At 54.8% G+C, this 16,308-nt stretch overlaps 1 protein-coding gene across 4 annotated transcripts in view; it reads left to right on the top strand.

Annotated features, from left to right (window-relative positions):
- MGRN1 (mahogunin ring finger 1) overlaps positions 1-16,302 on the top strand; it is a 52,943-nt gene extending 36,641 nt beyond the window's left edge. Inside the window, exons 8-17 of one of the 4 annotated variants that reach the window (XM_027654993.1) lie at positions 542-589; positions 4,576-4,644; positions 6,728-6,887; positions 8,524-8,633; positions 9,488-9,559; positions 11,971-12,194; positions 13,213-13,336; positions 13,795-13,840; positions 14,639-14,749; positions 15,832-16,302. In XM_027654993.1, coding sequence (XP_027510794.1) covers positions 542-589; positions 4,576-4,644; positions 6,728-6,887; positions 8,524-8,633; positions 9,488-9,559; positions 11,971-12,194; positions 13,213-13,336; positions 13,795-13,840; positions 14,639-14,749; positions 15,832-15,944 — 1,077 coding nt within the window. In that variant the 3' untranslated portion in view covers positions 15,945-16,302. Of the gene's footprint in view, positions 1-541; positions 590-4,575; positions 4,645-6,727; positions 6,888-8,523; positions 8,634-9,487; positions 9,560-11,970; positions 12,195-13,212; positions 13,337-13,794; positions 13,841-14,638; positions 14,750-15,311; positions 15,357-15,831 lie in introns of all 4 variants that reach the window. The other 3 variants (XM_027654992.1, XM_027654990.1, XM_027654989.1) reach the window with 3 other exon arrangements.
- Positions 16,303-16,308: the final 6 nt, after the last annotated feature.

Here is a 16,308-nt window from a genome sequence, read left to right as displayed (position 1 = left end):
CTGCTGCCACTGAGGACGTGAAAGGCTCACAGCTCTGAGGATGTGGAGCACGTGTGACTTGTTTCTGAGTCTGTCCAGTGGACAAACCTTGTTCTCAGCCTCTTGCTCTGTCAGGGCTTTGGCCTCAAGAGTGGCTCTGTCGCTGGATGTTATTTCGGGTGTTAACAAATATCCCCTGCCAAGTCCTCCTGGACTGGCTGCAGAAGTGTCTGCACCCAGTTGGATTGCTTACAACCTGAAAGCACCCAGTGTGCCAGGGGAGTTTTGTGTGTGCTCTGACCACTTCAGCAAGGTTTAACTTGAGCCAAGTCTGTCTGACTCTGCGCTGGAGCAGACAAGGCATGCTCCAATACCCTGTTCCACTAACTCTGCTGGGAGGGATTGCCATCCAGGCTGTCCTGGTTATACATCCCCTCCCCTCCCCATAGCTAGCACACACCAACCCTGAGCACGAGTCTGCTTTAATTACTTTATTTAATCAAATTTTTATTTTATTTAATTTTTCAGCTATTTAATGCGTTTCCTTTTTTTGCCCTGCTAGCACGTTGATGGCAGTTTTTCTGTGAAGCCCTTAAAACAGAAGCAGATCGTAAGTACCTGTTTTCTGTCTACTCTTGGTTACGGACTTGCTGGTGTCCCACAGGTGCCTGACTGTACCCAGTGGGAAGGTTTGGTGTTCTCTGAGAGCCTGAGATCCCACCTCTTTAGCTCAGATATCACAAGCAAAGGCAGTGAGCTGCTGGCTGCCCTAAATGTTGCCCTTTGGTATCCCATCCCAGTGTGATGTGCAGAAGCTGGGTAGTGCCTCTTCAGGATTGAAATTGCATTCAGTCCTGCATAGACAAAAATGCATAAGCAACTACAAACTGCTGAGAGTGCCAAGGATTTCAGCTTCTGAGAAGAGCTCTGGTAGTGATCCTGCTGCAAAGATCAGCTTGAAATGTCTTGGAGAAAGAGATGAGATTTTGGAGGTTGATCCCTTCACCCTTCGGTGTGTGCTGTGTTTCTGCTTTAAATGTTAGACTGTTCATGATGGATGGTAAAGGTTTACTGATCTGAATTTAAAAGCCTTTTACTACCAAGAAGGTCATTAAGTACCTTAATAAGACACTTCTTGCTTTGAGATGTACCTTCCAGTCCCCAGATCAGAAGAGAGCCTCAACCAGTGTCAGTAATCATATATGAAAATGGTATTTGGTAATTCACTGTCTAGCTCCCCAGCTCTGTGCAGAGAGTCATGACCTGTCCATATTGGACATCTGACAGCAATATTGGCCCTCTCTCCCAGAGCTTTATCCCAATGCCAGTGGTGTGGGAGTTGCCACTCCAGCCTGATATCCGTTCTGATCCCTGTGTGTCCCAGACTGATCTGTGCTCCCTTATCTTCCTTGGTGCTCCCCTTGGCTGTGTTGCAGCACAGTCTCCTGGCTGGTTGATCAATCTGGGTCTCACAGTATTTTTAATAGAATCAGAGACTGTTTTGGAAGGGAGTCTGTCAAGTGTATGAGGGCAGGTTTGTCGTGGGAACATCCAGGAGAGCTGTGCCTCGGCTGGAAGATGGAGCAGAGCGATGTGATGCCAACAGTGCCTCTTTCTCACATATTTTTCAGATCAGAGTGTTTGTCAGCTGATGAAAAGCCACTCATTTATCCTGCTTGGGGTTTTTTTGAGGGAGGGGGTTTAATGTTTTTATCTCTAAACCGGTGCTTCCATGGTGTGAGCTCTCTCATTGCTGGGTTACTGTGCACACTGAGGCAGTGTGTGCATCCTTCTCCATTCAGCACTGCAGACTCCCCACATGGAGGGCTGTCTTGCTGGAAATGCTCTGCAGGGAAGTTCCCACCCTACCACGGTTTGGTTAGCTGACTCCTGCAGTGGAACACTGAGTGCTTGTCTGTCTTTACTGGCAGAGCATGTAACCTTCCCACTCAGTGTTTAGTTGTGGGTACTTTTTTTTTTTGTTGGCAGTTAGTAAAATGTAATGTTTCTAAGTTCTCTCCTGTGGCTTTTGGAATAGAAGGAAGCTCTTGTTAAAGAACACACAGTACCACTGAAACTGAGATGGCATCTGCACCCTTAAAAGCATAGAGCAGAGGTGTAGAGTCTGTGTCTGGAGTAAACCATGTTATAACACTGTACATTCTTTGCCATCCCTGCTTTTCTTATGTCTTCCCCTCCCTGCCATTGCCAGGATTGTGGGTACCTTTTGTGGGCATCAATCTCTAAAGCACTTTGGGAGCAAGAAGCAGCAGCCCCTGGGCTGAACTGCTTTGTGCTGTGTTCAGTTATAGTGTAAGTACCAACCTGTTTACAGAAATTCAATCTGAATGAATACAAACAGATGGATCAGCAGAAAAACATAACCTGGACTTGGCCAGTGGTTCCTGTGTGCATCCAGTGAGGCTGGAAATGGCAACAGAAGCCTTTGGAAGGATGATGTGGTGTGGGATGGGTTGGAGAAGGGTGAAGGTGAAGGACTGCATGGTCTGCAATCACCTACTTCTTCTTAATTACTCCTACTCTTCTAAAACCTAGAATTCTTTCTAGTAAGAGCTGTTGCACTGCTCACCCTTTCCCTGCTGGGACATGAGTTTCTCAGGATTTTTAGAGGAAAGCAGTTAAAAGGAACGCAGGCTCCTGCAGAGACTTTGGTCTCTCCCTCCCTGACCTCTTCTTTGCTTTGAGCTGACCACTCCTGCACACACTGTCACTCACTGTGATCCTCCAAGGAGTCAGGATGCTGTAACAAGGCTCTCTTTGAAATGCCAACTTACAAAAGGATGTTTCCCACATAATTGTCCCCAGACTTCCTGGGTGAGTTGTGAGCTGCTGCAGAGGGTTTTGCTCAGCAGTCCAACAGCTGATCTCATTGCCATGAAATGCAGGCCTAGAACAGATTGTCTGTGAGCTGCACACTGAGTTACACGGGGAGACTCTGGAATTAGTGTTAACACTGCCGTGTCCCAGCTCAGAGCATTTCTGAACCGACAGATGGGCTGGATACAGCTCCCTCCTGCCCCCCTCTTGGCATGTGTCACCTTCTAAAGCACTGGAGTCCCTTGGAAAGCCACTGCTCACTGAGCACCTGGCTTGACTAGAGGAGAGGAGAGAGGCCAGTTACACGTGGAAATGCCAGGAGCCCTGGGATTGACAGCTGTTGTAGCACTGGGGCCCTGGGGGCTTGGCTTCACTGCATGTTGTCAGCTGGACATGGAGATGGCAGGAAAGTTTGTCCTTCCCCTGCTTGTGACACGTGTCTGTTTGGTACCTGGCAACACTTTTACCTGTTGCAAGGTTTTGTGCAGGCAAAGCAACACTCCTGCTCTGGGGAAGCTGCTGTGTAGCACCAGATCACAGAATCCCAGGATTTTTTAGGTTGGAAAAGACCTCCCAAGATCATCGAGTCCAACCTTTGACCAGCCAGACCAGAGCACTGAGTGCCATGTCCAGTCATTCCCTGAACACCTCCAAGGATGGCGACCCCACCACCTCTCTGTGCAGCCCATTCCAGTGTTTAACAACCCTTTCTGTGAGAAATTCTTCCTGATGTCCGACCTGAGCCTCCACTGCTGTTACAGATCCCTCTGCAGAGCCTTCCTACCCTCCAGCAGATCAACACTCCCACCCAACTTAGCGTTGTCTGTGAACTTACTGAGGGTACACTCTGTCCCCTCATAAATAAAGATGTTAAACAGGACTGAATCCTGGGGGACCATTATCTCTGTGCTTCCTTGTAGAGGCTGCTCCTCACAGCTGTGAGAGTCTCGTGCTGTAGTGGAGGGCTAAGCTGGAAAACAGAGGAGAACCCCCAGTGCAGAGGGACTTGACCCATCAGCCCTCCTTGTCTCAGTGCTGTGGTTCAGCTGCCCAGGGGGGTTTGCAGGCAGCTGCCAGTTTGCAGAAGTCATGGCTTGGGGGACTGTGTCCCTCTGAGTAACTTCCAGCTGTGCCTAGAGCACTTTCTGCCACCACACCTCCCATTTATAGGTGCCACCAAGGGCCTGGGGATGGCAATCAGTGACACAGCACTAATGTAGGGCTGTCCGTGCTTCTCGTGCTAAGGGAAATGGTTTGTCTGTCCTTAGAAGCTTGACCTTGTGCTCCCAGGGGGTGAACAGGGAGGTGATGTGCCACCTTTGGTGTGCCAGTAAGGAGCTGTTGGCACAGCCTCTCTCTGCTGAGGTTGCAGAAATGGGTGGAAGTTCATCTTGGTTAAAGTTAAGCAGCACTCCCACAGAGGACTGTGGAAGGCTGATTGCCTCTGGATTATTTGAGCTATGGGTGTGTATACTCTGAGACAAGCAGAGCACTTGTTTTTTAGATTATTTTGATAGCCCAGCTGGCCACTTTTGTTGCTCCCTACCTGCACCAGGCGGGGTGGGCAGCACTTTTTGAGCAAGGAGAGGCTCACTCTCCACTCTCATTCTCTGTCCTTGGCAATGTTTGTTATCTTCCATGTTGCTGTAGGGAAGCTGTGGGTTAACATGGACATTTTGACACGGGGAGGGAGGGAAGGTGGTCACAGAACAGCAATGACAGAGCAGCTGGCACTCCAACTATTGTCTTCTCCCCCAGGTTGACCGGGTGAGCTACCTGCTTCAGGAGATCTACGGCATCGAGAACAAAAACAACCAGGAGACCAAGGTACAGATGCTTCCTGAGCTGTGGCTTTCCAGCCTGCACCTTCTGCTTTGGAGCTTAACTATGGGGATTGTCAGGGCAATGTGGAGGTGCTTCCCAGAGTGACTGTAAAGTCTGTGTCGTTCCTGCAGGCACCAAAGAGGACCAGGGATGACAGGTCCTCACTGGTGTAGGGCCTAAACAGTCAGTGGAGTTGTGCTCAGATAATTTTAGGCAGCATGAGGCTCTTGAGGATGTTCCTTGGGGCTGGGATTGCTGCGAGAGAAGGGCCTCAGTGCCCCATGGATGTTTCAGAGCACTGGATTTTAGGGCTTGTAGAAAGCTCTGTGTGTGTGTGTTGCTGCCTCCCTGCATCAAGGCAGTTGTGTCTGGTGTCTGTGCTCTGCTCCCGTGGCTCCTTCACATTCTTCTGGTTGGGAGTTCTGCATGTTCCTGTAGTGTTTCAGAAAACTGAGCTCTCTAGGGCTTGCCAGTATCCAGAGAGCAGCCTGCATTCCCCAGCAAGAGGGAGCACAGCATCCGTAAGGGATGTGTATGCAAATGCTGTAACCAGAAACATTCCCATCTTGAGGCAGGAGCTGCTGCTGGATCCCAGCTGCTGGATCTGTGCCTGCTTTGTGCTTCCTTTAGCCTTTTTAGAGCTGCCCTTTGCTGCCACCTGGGCTGTGGAGTGTCCCCACTGCTGGTCTCAGGATCACACAGCTCCAGGTTGTGTAGTCCATGATTTGTAAACAGAGCAGTAGCCACAGAGCAAGACAAGCAGGATTTCCTCTCCAGGCAATGCAGTGTCCTTCCCAGAGTGTCCTGTGATCTCCCTGTGCCAACAAGCAGTACCTGGAGAGGCAGGAGGGAGAAGTCTTTTCCAAGATTTTTCTTCCACAGGATCTATTTAAGACGATTGAAAGCTTCTTTTTGGGTCCTCCAGGGTCTTGTAATGATTCTCTTGATCCAGCAATCACACATTTGTGGCCCAATCAGACAAGTGGCCTGGGACCATTTTGTTCTTCCTGGTGTACTCAGCAAACTGTGTGAATGGGGCAACAAAGAGCCTCCCTCCCTCCCCAGATACCTGAGGGGCAGGTGTGATGGGACAGACAGCCCTGTGCAGGCAGGCAGCAGGCTGGGTGAGGATGTGGCAGCAGCACAGTTGCTGTTTACACCGAGGTTGCCCAAGGTGTGGCATGTTCTAGCCCTGGTGACCAAAGGGACCTCGTGAAGTGGGACCAGGTGAAGGTGGAGGTGCCCCATGCTGGGTCATTGTGGTCCTGACACAACTTCTGTGACATGGGGGGGGAGACAGTGAAGTTTTCTGCTGTCAGTCTTGTGGTTGGAAAGTGCATTTCTCCTCCCACCAACAGTTTGATCAGTGTCTGTAATCCAGTTTGTGGGGCTCTGAGTGACTGAGCCACGAGTGTGGTGCATGTTCCTGTTGAATGGGTGCACACAGGCCTTTTTACCAGGGTAGCTGTGGGCAGGTGAACATCCCAGGCTGGTTCTCCTGAGGCTGCATCAAAGCTTGTGCCAGCACGGGAGCTGGTGAAGGTGCAGAAGAACCACTGACTCCCTCACTTGTTCAGAGCACCTGTGGAAGCTGGGCTGGGCATGGCTGGCATGCCTCCTCCTGTCCAGCCTGGGGGCAGCCTGACCTGCTGCCTGTCCAGCTCCTTGTGGGGATGCTCTCAGTGTGGGAAGAAAGGCTGGAGTGCCAAAGAACTTGCTTCCCTGCTGACCCTGGAGCCACCAGGCTGGAAGGCAGGAGCTGGTTCCTGGTACCCTTCAGCTAAGAGGATCCCTTCCCCGAAGGGGCTCTGGGGAAGGACAGCTCTGCCCAGAATTCCCAGTGCAGTGCCCTGGCCTCTGGCCTTCAGGGAGCTCGGAGCAGAGCCCTGGGATGAAGGAGTGTCCAAGCAGGGCTGTGTGGGCTGGAGTTTGCTCTCCTTCAGAAACCCCCCCTGAGAGCTGACAAAAGAGAATGCCAGCTCTACCACAGACTTTTGGGTGGGAAATTTCCCCAGGCTCCAGAGTCCCTTGGCAGTTTGGCATGCCCCTGACCATTCCCATGCCAACGTTTTCCCTCTCCTTGCAGCCTTCAGACGACGAGAACAGCGACAACAGCAACGAGTGTGTGGTTTGCCTGTCTGACCTGCGGGACACCCTCATCCTGCCCTGCAGACACCTCTGCCTGTGCAACTCCTGTGCTGACACCCTGCGCTACCAGGCCAACAACTGCCCCATCTGCAGGCTCCGTGAGTCCCTGTGTGCCTGGAGACACGGGCACCTCCTCCCTCCCAGGCTCCTGTTAGGGCACTGCAGGCTGTGAGAGGGAGCATGTTTTACACACCCCACCCCAAGGCTCTGCATCCCACTGCTGCTGCTCCCACCTGGATGTGAGAATGGCTCTTTGCCCAGTGCCTCCCTGGCCACTCGTCCTCTCCCTGGGATGGACCTGAAGGTGAAGGTGTTCTGAGCTGTGCCATGTTGGCAGTTCTTGTGTGGAAAATGGAAAATCCCCCAAAGGAGGGGATGCAGAAGCTTTATCCTGAGGGTATCTGGCCCAGATAACAGCCAGCCCTACTGGAGGGCTGTCCAAGTACTTTCTGTGATTTTTTTTTTTCTTCTGATAACTTTGCTTTCACCAGGAGGCAGAGATGAGATAAGTCAAATTGGAGTCCTTTGCTTTGCCAGGAGTTAGGAGGATCTGCTTAACCCTTGCATTGCTCAGTTCCCAAAAGATGGAAAAAATTAAATACCTGTTTCTACACTCAGTCAGCACTTGCTGAATTCCACATCTTTTCTCAAAAGCACAGAGGCATAGGAATCTCCTGAGAAAATGCCCGTGTTTTTGCTGGAGTAGGCAGATCATGTGTTTTACCCCTGCCTGGTCTCTGATGTATTTGATTGTTTCTAACTGATAATTCTGAGGAAAAGAAAAAAAGAACCTAAGACAGATGTTTGGCCTGAGAAACAAAGTCTAAACAGTTCAAACATGGCAAAGATGCAGTAAACAAAAGCAAGATCTTACCAGAGGAAGTGCCGGGCAGCTTTGGCTATAAGTGGCACAACTTAAAACAGTTACAGAGTTATCTCATCTGCAGGGGAGCAGGTTGTATTTGTACCTCTGTCCTCTGTCTCTAGGCTGATCTTGCAGTGGCTGGGTGCAACAAGAACCAGGGAAATGCCTGGCAAGTCCTCACAGCTGCATCAGAACAGATGTCTGGCTCGTTCATGTGCACCCTTGGCACAGAGGAACTAACAATATTAAAGATCTGCAGATAGAAAATGGGGCTGTGGGCAGGGGTGGAGATCAGAGCCGTGGTGGTGGGAGGACCAAGGGATCTCTGTGCTGGAGGCAGGAGTACAGCACTAACCCCCCAGCTGGGTTTGCAGCCAGCACAGAGCCTCTCCCCACCACAGCCCGTGGCAGGCATAGTGCTTCCAGTGCCAGCTGGGCCCCAGGGCTGAGCTTTGTGGGGTCTGAATGAGCCCAGAGTGGTTTTACATGAGCCCCCCTCCCCATCCTGTAGATTGCAGTGCACTCTCAAGGCCAAGCTCATGTTTTTCTTACTGTGTCATTGGAATGACCCACCCTTAAGGGCAACTTCTCTGGGCCTCTACACTTGTACAGTATCAGGCCTGAAGGATGTCCATGACTGTGCCTGTTCTCCACAAGGACTCTGTGTGCCCAGACTCTTTCAGCCAGCAGATCTCTTCCCTCTCTAGCTGAATTGACTGGAAGCCCAGCCACAGCGCTTGGCTTTGGGGTGCTCAGGGTGCACAGGGGAGCTGCCCCATGCCAACAGTGTGTCTGTGGCAAGGCAGGGAGCTCTGGCATGGCCTGGTCCTGCTGGGCTGTGCAGTCACCTGCCTCGTGTTCCCTCCTAGCCTTCCGTGCCCTGCTGCAGATCCGGGCGGTGAGGAAGAAGCCGGGGGCTCTGTCGCCAGTGTCGTTCAGCCCTGTCTTGGCACAGAGTGTTGACCATGATGAGCACTCTGTAAGTACCTTGGGACCCCGGGGACAAAGCCTGGGTGCTGGTCTCAGCCTGAGCAGGCAGCTTGGCCTGATGGTTGGTGACACTTCCTGGTGTCCCAGGGACCTTGAGAGGTTGGCTCAGACCCTGCACCGAGGGCTTCCTGAGCAGTGCAGCCTTTCTTGTCAACCTCCGAGACTGTGAGGTCCTGTATTAGTGATACAACTAGATTGGAGGAAACAAATCCATAGAAACCTCAGGCTGATGAGATTTCTTGGGGCCTGTCCCAGCAGAAGAGTGGCAGACTCTGGGCATGACAGGGTTGGGGCTGGGAAAACAGGGCAGGGGGGTTACAGTTTGACTTGCCCACACATCTGTGTGGCATCACACCAATGAAATGCCCTTGGCACTGGGGTTCTCAGAAAGGCCTCTTTTTTGCAGCCTCCCTGAGTGTGCTGGGAGACAGCTGAGGGATGGGTAGTGTGGCACTGGTGGCCTCGGGGCCCAGCTGCATGTCCCCAGTGTGGTGAGGGCAGCAGCTCTTTGCCTGAGCAGCGCTGTTGAACAGCTGGCTCTGGTGAGACACATGAGATCAGAGTGAGAAGGAGAACCACATGTAGATCATCTTACAGGCTTTCTGTGGGAACAGATGCTGTCACAGGAAAAGGCTGCCCTCTGCAGTGCTTTAGCCCTGCTGCCTTCAGCTGGGGCTGAGGAACAGGGCAGGGTAGAAAGCCCAAGGGTTGCTGTGAAGCAGAACATGGTGTGTGGAGGAAGCAGGTGCTGACACCTGCAGCGAGGCAAGGAGATGCTGAGTGTCTCTTCCTGTCACTAACCTCAAGAAACAACTTCTTTAAAACATGGTTTTCTCTTGACAGCGTCCCTTTAAGCCCCTTAAGGTGAGCTCTGTCTCCCTGCCCAGCAGGAAGCCTAGGAGGGGAATAAGAACAGTAAGTGGCCTCGGGTGGTTGCACTGGGCTCCTGCGGCGTCACCTGCACGAGGCAGTCACACACACAGGGCTTGCTGACACGCTGGGTCTGACCTGTGCCCCTGCCTGGGCTATGACACTCCACCTCCTGCCTCCACCATGGCAGTGAGACACTCACACCCTGCACGGACCATCACTGACCTCCCTGGTTTGCCTGTGGACAACAAGCGAGATGGAAGCAGCTTGTCACAAGGGGCTGACTCAGGGGCTGTCCCCAGGTCCTGAGCCTGGATGATTTATGGTCCCTGACCAAGATATTTTCACAGTTTCATAGGACTGTGGGCAAACTGCTGTCCCCTTGGCTCACCCAAAAGCTTCCTTGCACTTGTCTCATCCCCTCGGCAGTTTGGTGTGGGCACATCCTGGTGTGGTTTCCAACCCGGTGCTGGGATGTAGAGGTTGACAAAGAGGCACAGGTGGAGCAGGTCTTGCCTTCAGGAACACTGGCTGCAAGGGGCTGATTTGCTTTTACAGAAACAGGAGGGATGGAGCTTGTCTTGTCTGGGGACTCTCTGAGTTGGTGTGGGATTGAGTAACTGGAACACTGTGCTGGGAACAGGATGAATGGCAACTGTGGGGGACCAGGAGCTGGGAAAGGGAAAGGTGAAGGAGGCCCCAGGTCAGGAAGGTTCTGTTTGTGCCTTCTGTGTATTCCCATCAGATACAGCTATGGCTGTTGTTGATATCAAGGAGGTTTTCTTTTGCTCAAGCCAGCCTAGATGCTCGGTGTTATGAGGAATGTGGCTTGGTGGGCTTGTCAGGTCTGGAGAAAACCAGGCAGGGTTCAGGTAATGAGGCTCTTGCAATTTTGGCACGACCTGGCTCTCTGCAAGCCTCCTTCAGTGTCCAGCAGTGCTCCTGGGTGGGGTAAGTGTCCCAGAAGAGAGCAGAGTCTCTTAGGGTTGTTTGAAAGCTCAGTAACTTGCAGTGAGGGTGTTGTAGCCATTGGCTGAGAAATCCTCCTCCAGCCTCTGAGCTGTGCCATGGAATCTGAGCTTTCACCACAACAACTCAAAATGAGCAGCCTTTGAACTCTCAGGCTCCAGTCTGCACAGGCAGGAAAAAATGTCCCAAACATGAGCCAGGGGAGTTTGTCTCCATGACTTCTCTGTCGACAAAATAGCACCTCTGAACTGCTGTCTGGAGATGAAAGGTCTTTTGGAGGTGGTTTTTGGCCCCACCACCTACAGCTGGCAGCAGCTGGGAGCTGTTAAGCTGAGCTGAGCTGGTTCTTTTCAAACCAGCACAGGACCAATACTGAGGTGAGGGTCAATGATTGACCCTTCCCATCAGACCAAATTCCTCCTGTGACCACGTGTGAGTCAGTTCAGCACTGAACCCACACCAGATTAGTGGCTGTGCTGGAACAGGCTGCTGGGGAGGCTCATCTGCTGCTGTGTGATGGGGACATCAGGCACAGAGTGGCCACAGGAGTTCATGGCCAGGCTTAGCAGCAATGTGCCATCTTAGGCATAACTTAGAACCACCTCCCTGAGGATACAGGGCTGGAACAGCTCAGTGTAATGCAGTCTGGACTGCTGCAGTGTTGCCTCTTTGTTTGCATCAGGCTGGGCTGATCTCTTTATGGCCTCCTGAGTTGCAGCATAAACCCCATTTGTCTCTGAGTCCACAGGATCTTTATGATCAGGAGGGTTTTTAACCAGTGGTGGTTTAATGGCTTTGGAAGGGTTCCTTTGACTGACAGCTTTGTGAGTTACAGAGGGAATGGGAATTGGTGTGGCTTTCCCTCCTCCCTTATGGGTTCAGTGGTTCTGTGATCCCTTTCCTGCCCTTTAGCAGAGGTGACTGTGCAGGGAGCCACTGTTAGCAGCTGGGAGGACATGGGAGAAGTGGAAGTGGTGTAGGCTCTGAGAACCATCAGCTGGTGCACATGTTCCCTCCTTCAACTCTGTCTTGGTGACACTGGTGGTGCTGTGAAACAGCTGCATGTTCCTTGGCTGGAAGCACAAGTGAGGTGTTCATTGAGCTGGAAGGGGCTCTGAACCATTGGAGGAACTTCTGGGAGAAAAAATCCAAATGTATTTTATAGCAGCTTTTTGGGAACCCGCTTTCTCACCCTCCTTGCCCAGCTCTTGAAAGTACATCAGAGGGCTGCCCAGCCACCATCCAGCTCACTGGGATGCCCAGTCTCTGGGCAGTGCTCTGGAAACTTGCCCGGAGCATCATCAGCCTTACAGCCCTGAGGGAATGAGTGGCTGTTGCAGGGGAAGGGGCTGAGGTGCTGTGGAGAGGTGGCTGTGGGGATGGGCTGCCTGGCAGGGCAGGGCTGGATGGCAGCAGGGCTTCCCTTTTCCAGGGGGGGTCCCTCCTGGTGATGTTTTCCCAACGTCCCCTCTCTCTCTTGCCCGCAGAGCTCTGACAACATCCCTCCTGGCTATGAGCCCATCTCCTTGCTGGAAGCACTGAACGGGCTCCGCTCCGTTTCCCCCTCCATCCCCTCTGCTCCTCTGTACGATGAGATCAGCTACTCCGGGGTGGTGGATGGGATCCCTCCCGCCAGCCGCCCGCTCGTGGGCATGGACAGAGCCCTGGAGAGCGGCCACCAGAAGGGCAAGCGCAGCAAGTCTCCAGACAGGTCAGCATGGGGACAGGGGACACTCCTCCTGCAAGCCCTGAGGGCTTGTGCCCACATACACTTCGAGCCAGGAGAGGGCTCTGGCTGGTCCCCTCGCTGCCGACTCGGGATTTTAGGAGGCCAGCAGGTACTGGTGCCAGAGAGAGAACTGGGACATCGTCTCTCTGTTCAGCCTGAGGTTACAGCTTGTGTCTCCTAAAGGCTGGCTGTGCCACCAAAAGAAATAGTATTTTTAGCAAGGAGAATTTAATCTTAGAATCGTGAATTGGTGTTGGTTGGAAGTGGTCCTAAAGTTCATCTCATTCCACCCCCCTGCCATGGGCAGGGACACCTTCCACTAGCCCAGGTTGTTCCAAGCCCCGTCCAACCTGGCCTTGGACACTTCCAGGGATGGGGCAGCCACAGCTTCTTTGGGGAACCTGTACCAGGGCCTCCCCACTCTCACAAGGAAGACTTTGGATGGAAATGTCTCCTTCCCAATGCACTTAGTCCCTCAATTTGCATTTGACATCCAAACCTTGTTGGATTTCAGCTTTCCATGGAGCTCCACAGGGGCAAAAGAATGGGGAGAGAAGTGACCTGAAATTCAGAGCACAAAGAGCTCAGTTGAGATCCTGTAGTTGTTGTCTGAAGGCTCCTGTGTTGGCTTTGGGATGGAGGGTGTAGGTGAGGATGCAGGGCTGTAGAGATAGGATCAGCCTGGGTTTGTTCCTGCCACTCCTCCCTGTGCTCCAGCCCAGTTTTCCCCCTTGGAAGGGAGTCCAGAAGGTGTGAGGAGCAGTGTGGGACCTGAGCCTCTTGCTTTCCATGCAAAGGCAGGTTTGTCCAGGCTGTGTTGCTGTGCCAAAGCTCGGCACTCCTTGGCTCTGTCCTGCTGTGCTGCCGCTCCCCATGGAGCCAATACAGGAGGCCCTGGCAAATTCGGGGAGCTCCTGCTTGTGGGCTTGTGCTGCCCCAGGTCCTCCAGGAGCTGTGGTGCTGGTGGCTCCCTGCAAATGGAGTTTCTCTTGCCACACAGCACACTACGGTCCCCCTCGTCCCCAATCCACGAGGAGGATGAGGAGAAGCTCTCCGAGGACTCCGACTCGCAGCCGGCACTGAGCGGAGGTGAGCTGGTCCTGAGGGAGACCAGCTCTCCAGAGGTGAGTGTGTGCTCTGCTGGGGAGCTGCCCTGAGCCAGAGCTCTTCTGAGGGGGCTTCTGGGACAGGGGAGGTGTCTCGTGAAGGGCCGTTGCCCAGAGCCTTGGCTGCTTTATTTACCCCTGAGGCTCCATGGGGAAGGATGTAGCCACTCCCTGTGCCACTGACCCCTCTTTGGGAGCAGAGGCATTGGATAACCACTCCTTTGGAGCCATGTCAGAGCTGACCTTCCCCGGTGTCCTGAGCAGTGTTTGGGGCAGGGATGGGAGCTGGACCTTGCTGGGACATAAACCCCCTCTATCCCAGCCCATGGTGCCACAGCACTGGGGGATGGCCCCTTGTTCCTGCCCTGGAACAAGTCCTGGCCCCAAGTGCAGCTCCCTGGAGAAAGCCAGAGCAGGAGAATGGCACAGCAAAGGCCTCCAGCTGCAGAAATAACCTGTGCTGTCCCTCCTTACAGAGCGTGGCAGGGGAAGAGATGGAGGAGGCCTCGCCTGTGCAGCAGGGTAGGTGTGAACCTGGCTGTGGGTGCAGCCAGACCTTGGCTTGGTGTCCAGTGCTCTTGTGGTGGGATGGGGACAATTAGGGAATGAACAGAAACATCCAGTCCCCCAAGTCCATCTCTGAGCCTCTGTGCTTCACCAGGGAAAGGTGCCAGGGTCTCTTCTGGGAAGTGGGGGAAGAAAATCCACTGATCTCCCTGGTTTATTTGCCAAGCATCTCACCTTGCTCTAAGCTTTACACAAGTGGAGCTTTTCATGCCATGGGCTGTTTCCTTGCACCACTGGGGTCCTGGTGAGAGCACAGTCACAGTACTGGGCACACAGGATGTGCCCCATGTCTTTGGGATGGATCTCTAGTGCTCAGCCAGCACCCAGAGGGCACAGGGGTGGGGTGAGAGAGGGGTGATGGGCACATTTTGGGCCATGAGCCTGCATGTGAAGAGGTGGCCCTTTGGCACTGTGACCTGGGCCAGTCTGAATGGCTCTCTTGGGACCTCTGTGGGGCTGGGGGGGACCCGGGGAGCTTCTTCATGTGGAAGATCTCCACCCGTGCCGGCCAGGAGACCCCCCAGGGCTGAGCTGGGGGCTGAGGGGCTGGGCTGGGGATTGAGGGGCTGAGCTGGGGACCGAGGGGCAGTGTTGGGGGCTGAGGGGCAGTGCTGGGGGCTGAGGGGCAGTGCTGGGGACTTGAGGGGCAGTGCTGGGGGCTGAGGGGCAGTGCTGGGGGCTGAGGGGCAGTGCTGGGGACTTGAGGGGCAGTGTTGGGGGCTGAAGGGCAGTACTGTGGCTGGTTAACCGCAGGTGGTGGCCGCCCGCCCTCGGTGGAGGACGTGCTGCAGGACGGCGGCTGCGGCGAGAGCCGGAGCCTGACACGGTCCGAGAGCGACCCCCCTGTGGACGTGTTCCTGCCAGGTAACAGCCGTGCCGTTGGGGTGGAGCTGCGGGGCTGTGCCCCTGGCTCCAGGGCCTGGGGGGTTTGGGGAGTGTGTTGCTGCCCACGGGCAGCCCCAGCTGCTGCCTTGAGATGGGGCAGGAAAGAGCTGCCCGGAGCACGGGCTGCTGCTCCCTCCCCCTGGGCAGAGCTGTGGGCGAGGGGGGGTAACACAGAGGTAACTTGCCCCGCCTTCTCTCTCCTCCTCCCTCACCCTTGTGTCTCTGTCCTTCCCCTCCTTTCTCCTCTCTGGGCTGCAGCCACTCCCTGGCAGTTTTGTGTGACAGAGGCCTCCTGTGTGCTCCCAAATGTGCTCCTGCTTTTGGGCAAGGGAGGGGAAGCATCTGGGGCAGTTCCTGGGGGGTGGGGCAGTGTTGTCCCGGCGGGGAGGGGCCCCGTGTGCCGGGGGGCCCTGTGCTGTCCTCACCTCTGACTGTTGTTGTTGCAGCCTGTTCTCTTCTGTAGAGTCGCAGTCTGTTCTGAGTTACCTCTCTAATGTCTCCTTCCCTCTCTGTCTGCCTTCCTCCCTCCTGTCTTGGGCAGCACTGGGTCCTGATTCCTGCTCTGTTGGTATAGAGGAGTAAGCTGGTACGTCTTCTCATTCTTCTTTACTGTTGTGAGGGGCAGCAGGAGCCCTCCTGGGAATGTGGAATGGGGCTGGTCCTGGCCATGGAGCAGGGAAGGAAGGGGCAGCAAACCATCCAGGCTCTGTCCTGGGTCCATTCCCATTCCTGGCACCAGCATCCCTGCTGTCCCTGCGTGCCAGGACCCCAGGCAGGGCAGCAGAACCCCCTGCCCTTCCCACTGGCTTCTGCTGCCTCGTGGGCACCGTGAACACCCTGCTGGTGTCCCCAGGCTGGTGACAGAGGGTGTGTTGTCCCCTTAGTGCCCTGTGTCCCACCCCTGATGCTGAACCTGCATCGGAGGAGACGGAGCACTTGGCTCCAGCCCTGTCTCCCTTGGCCAGCTCAGGGCAGGAGGGTTTGGCCGATCCCCCTGCCAGGCCCTTCCTCTGCCCCCAGGGCTCCCGTTTCCGAGGCTGAACCCCCTTCTCCTCTCCCAGGCTCATCCGACTACACCAAGACGCTCCCCGTCCGCGGCACCGGCAGCCCCACGCAGCCCCTTCTCTTCGAGCAGACCCATCTGCACCTGGAGGACGAGCAGAGCCTCCCGTGAGCGGGGCCGGGCCCTGCCGGAGCCCCCCGGCCCTGCCCGCGCCCCTCGGACACGGTCCCGGCACAGCCCGTGCATGTTCCCTGGCGGTGGGTCGGGGCCGTGTTTCCCGTGGGCGGTGTCCGTGGGGCCGGGCGGGGGTTCGGGTTCCGATGGGCAGATGAAGGACGGACACTACCGATGTATATTTTGTACACACCGAGCACAGCCCTTTGCTGTCACTGCCCCTGTACAGAGCCGTGGCCTCCCCGCCGTGCCGGGCCGCGGGGCTCCGCGGGGAGGGGGGTCCGCGGGGGTCACCCCCGGCCCGTCCCGCAGAGCCCGGCGCTGCCCACGCCGTGTGCCTTGTTCTGCTTCTGCGGGGGGG

Source organism: Corapipo altera, unplaced genomic scaffold (assembly GCF_003945725.1).
Source record: "Corapipo altera isolate COAL_440 unplaced genomic scaffold, ASM394572v1 98, whole genome shotgun sequence".
Classification (NCBI taxonomy): Eukaryota; Metazoa; Chordata; class Aves; order Passeriformes; family Pipridae; genus Corapipo; species Corapipo altera.
This window is presented reverse-complemented; position numbering and strand designations above follow the sequence as displayed.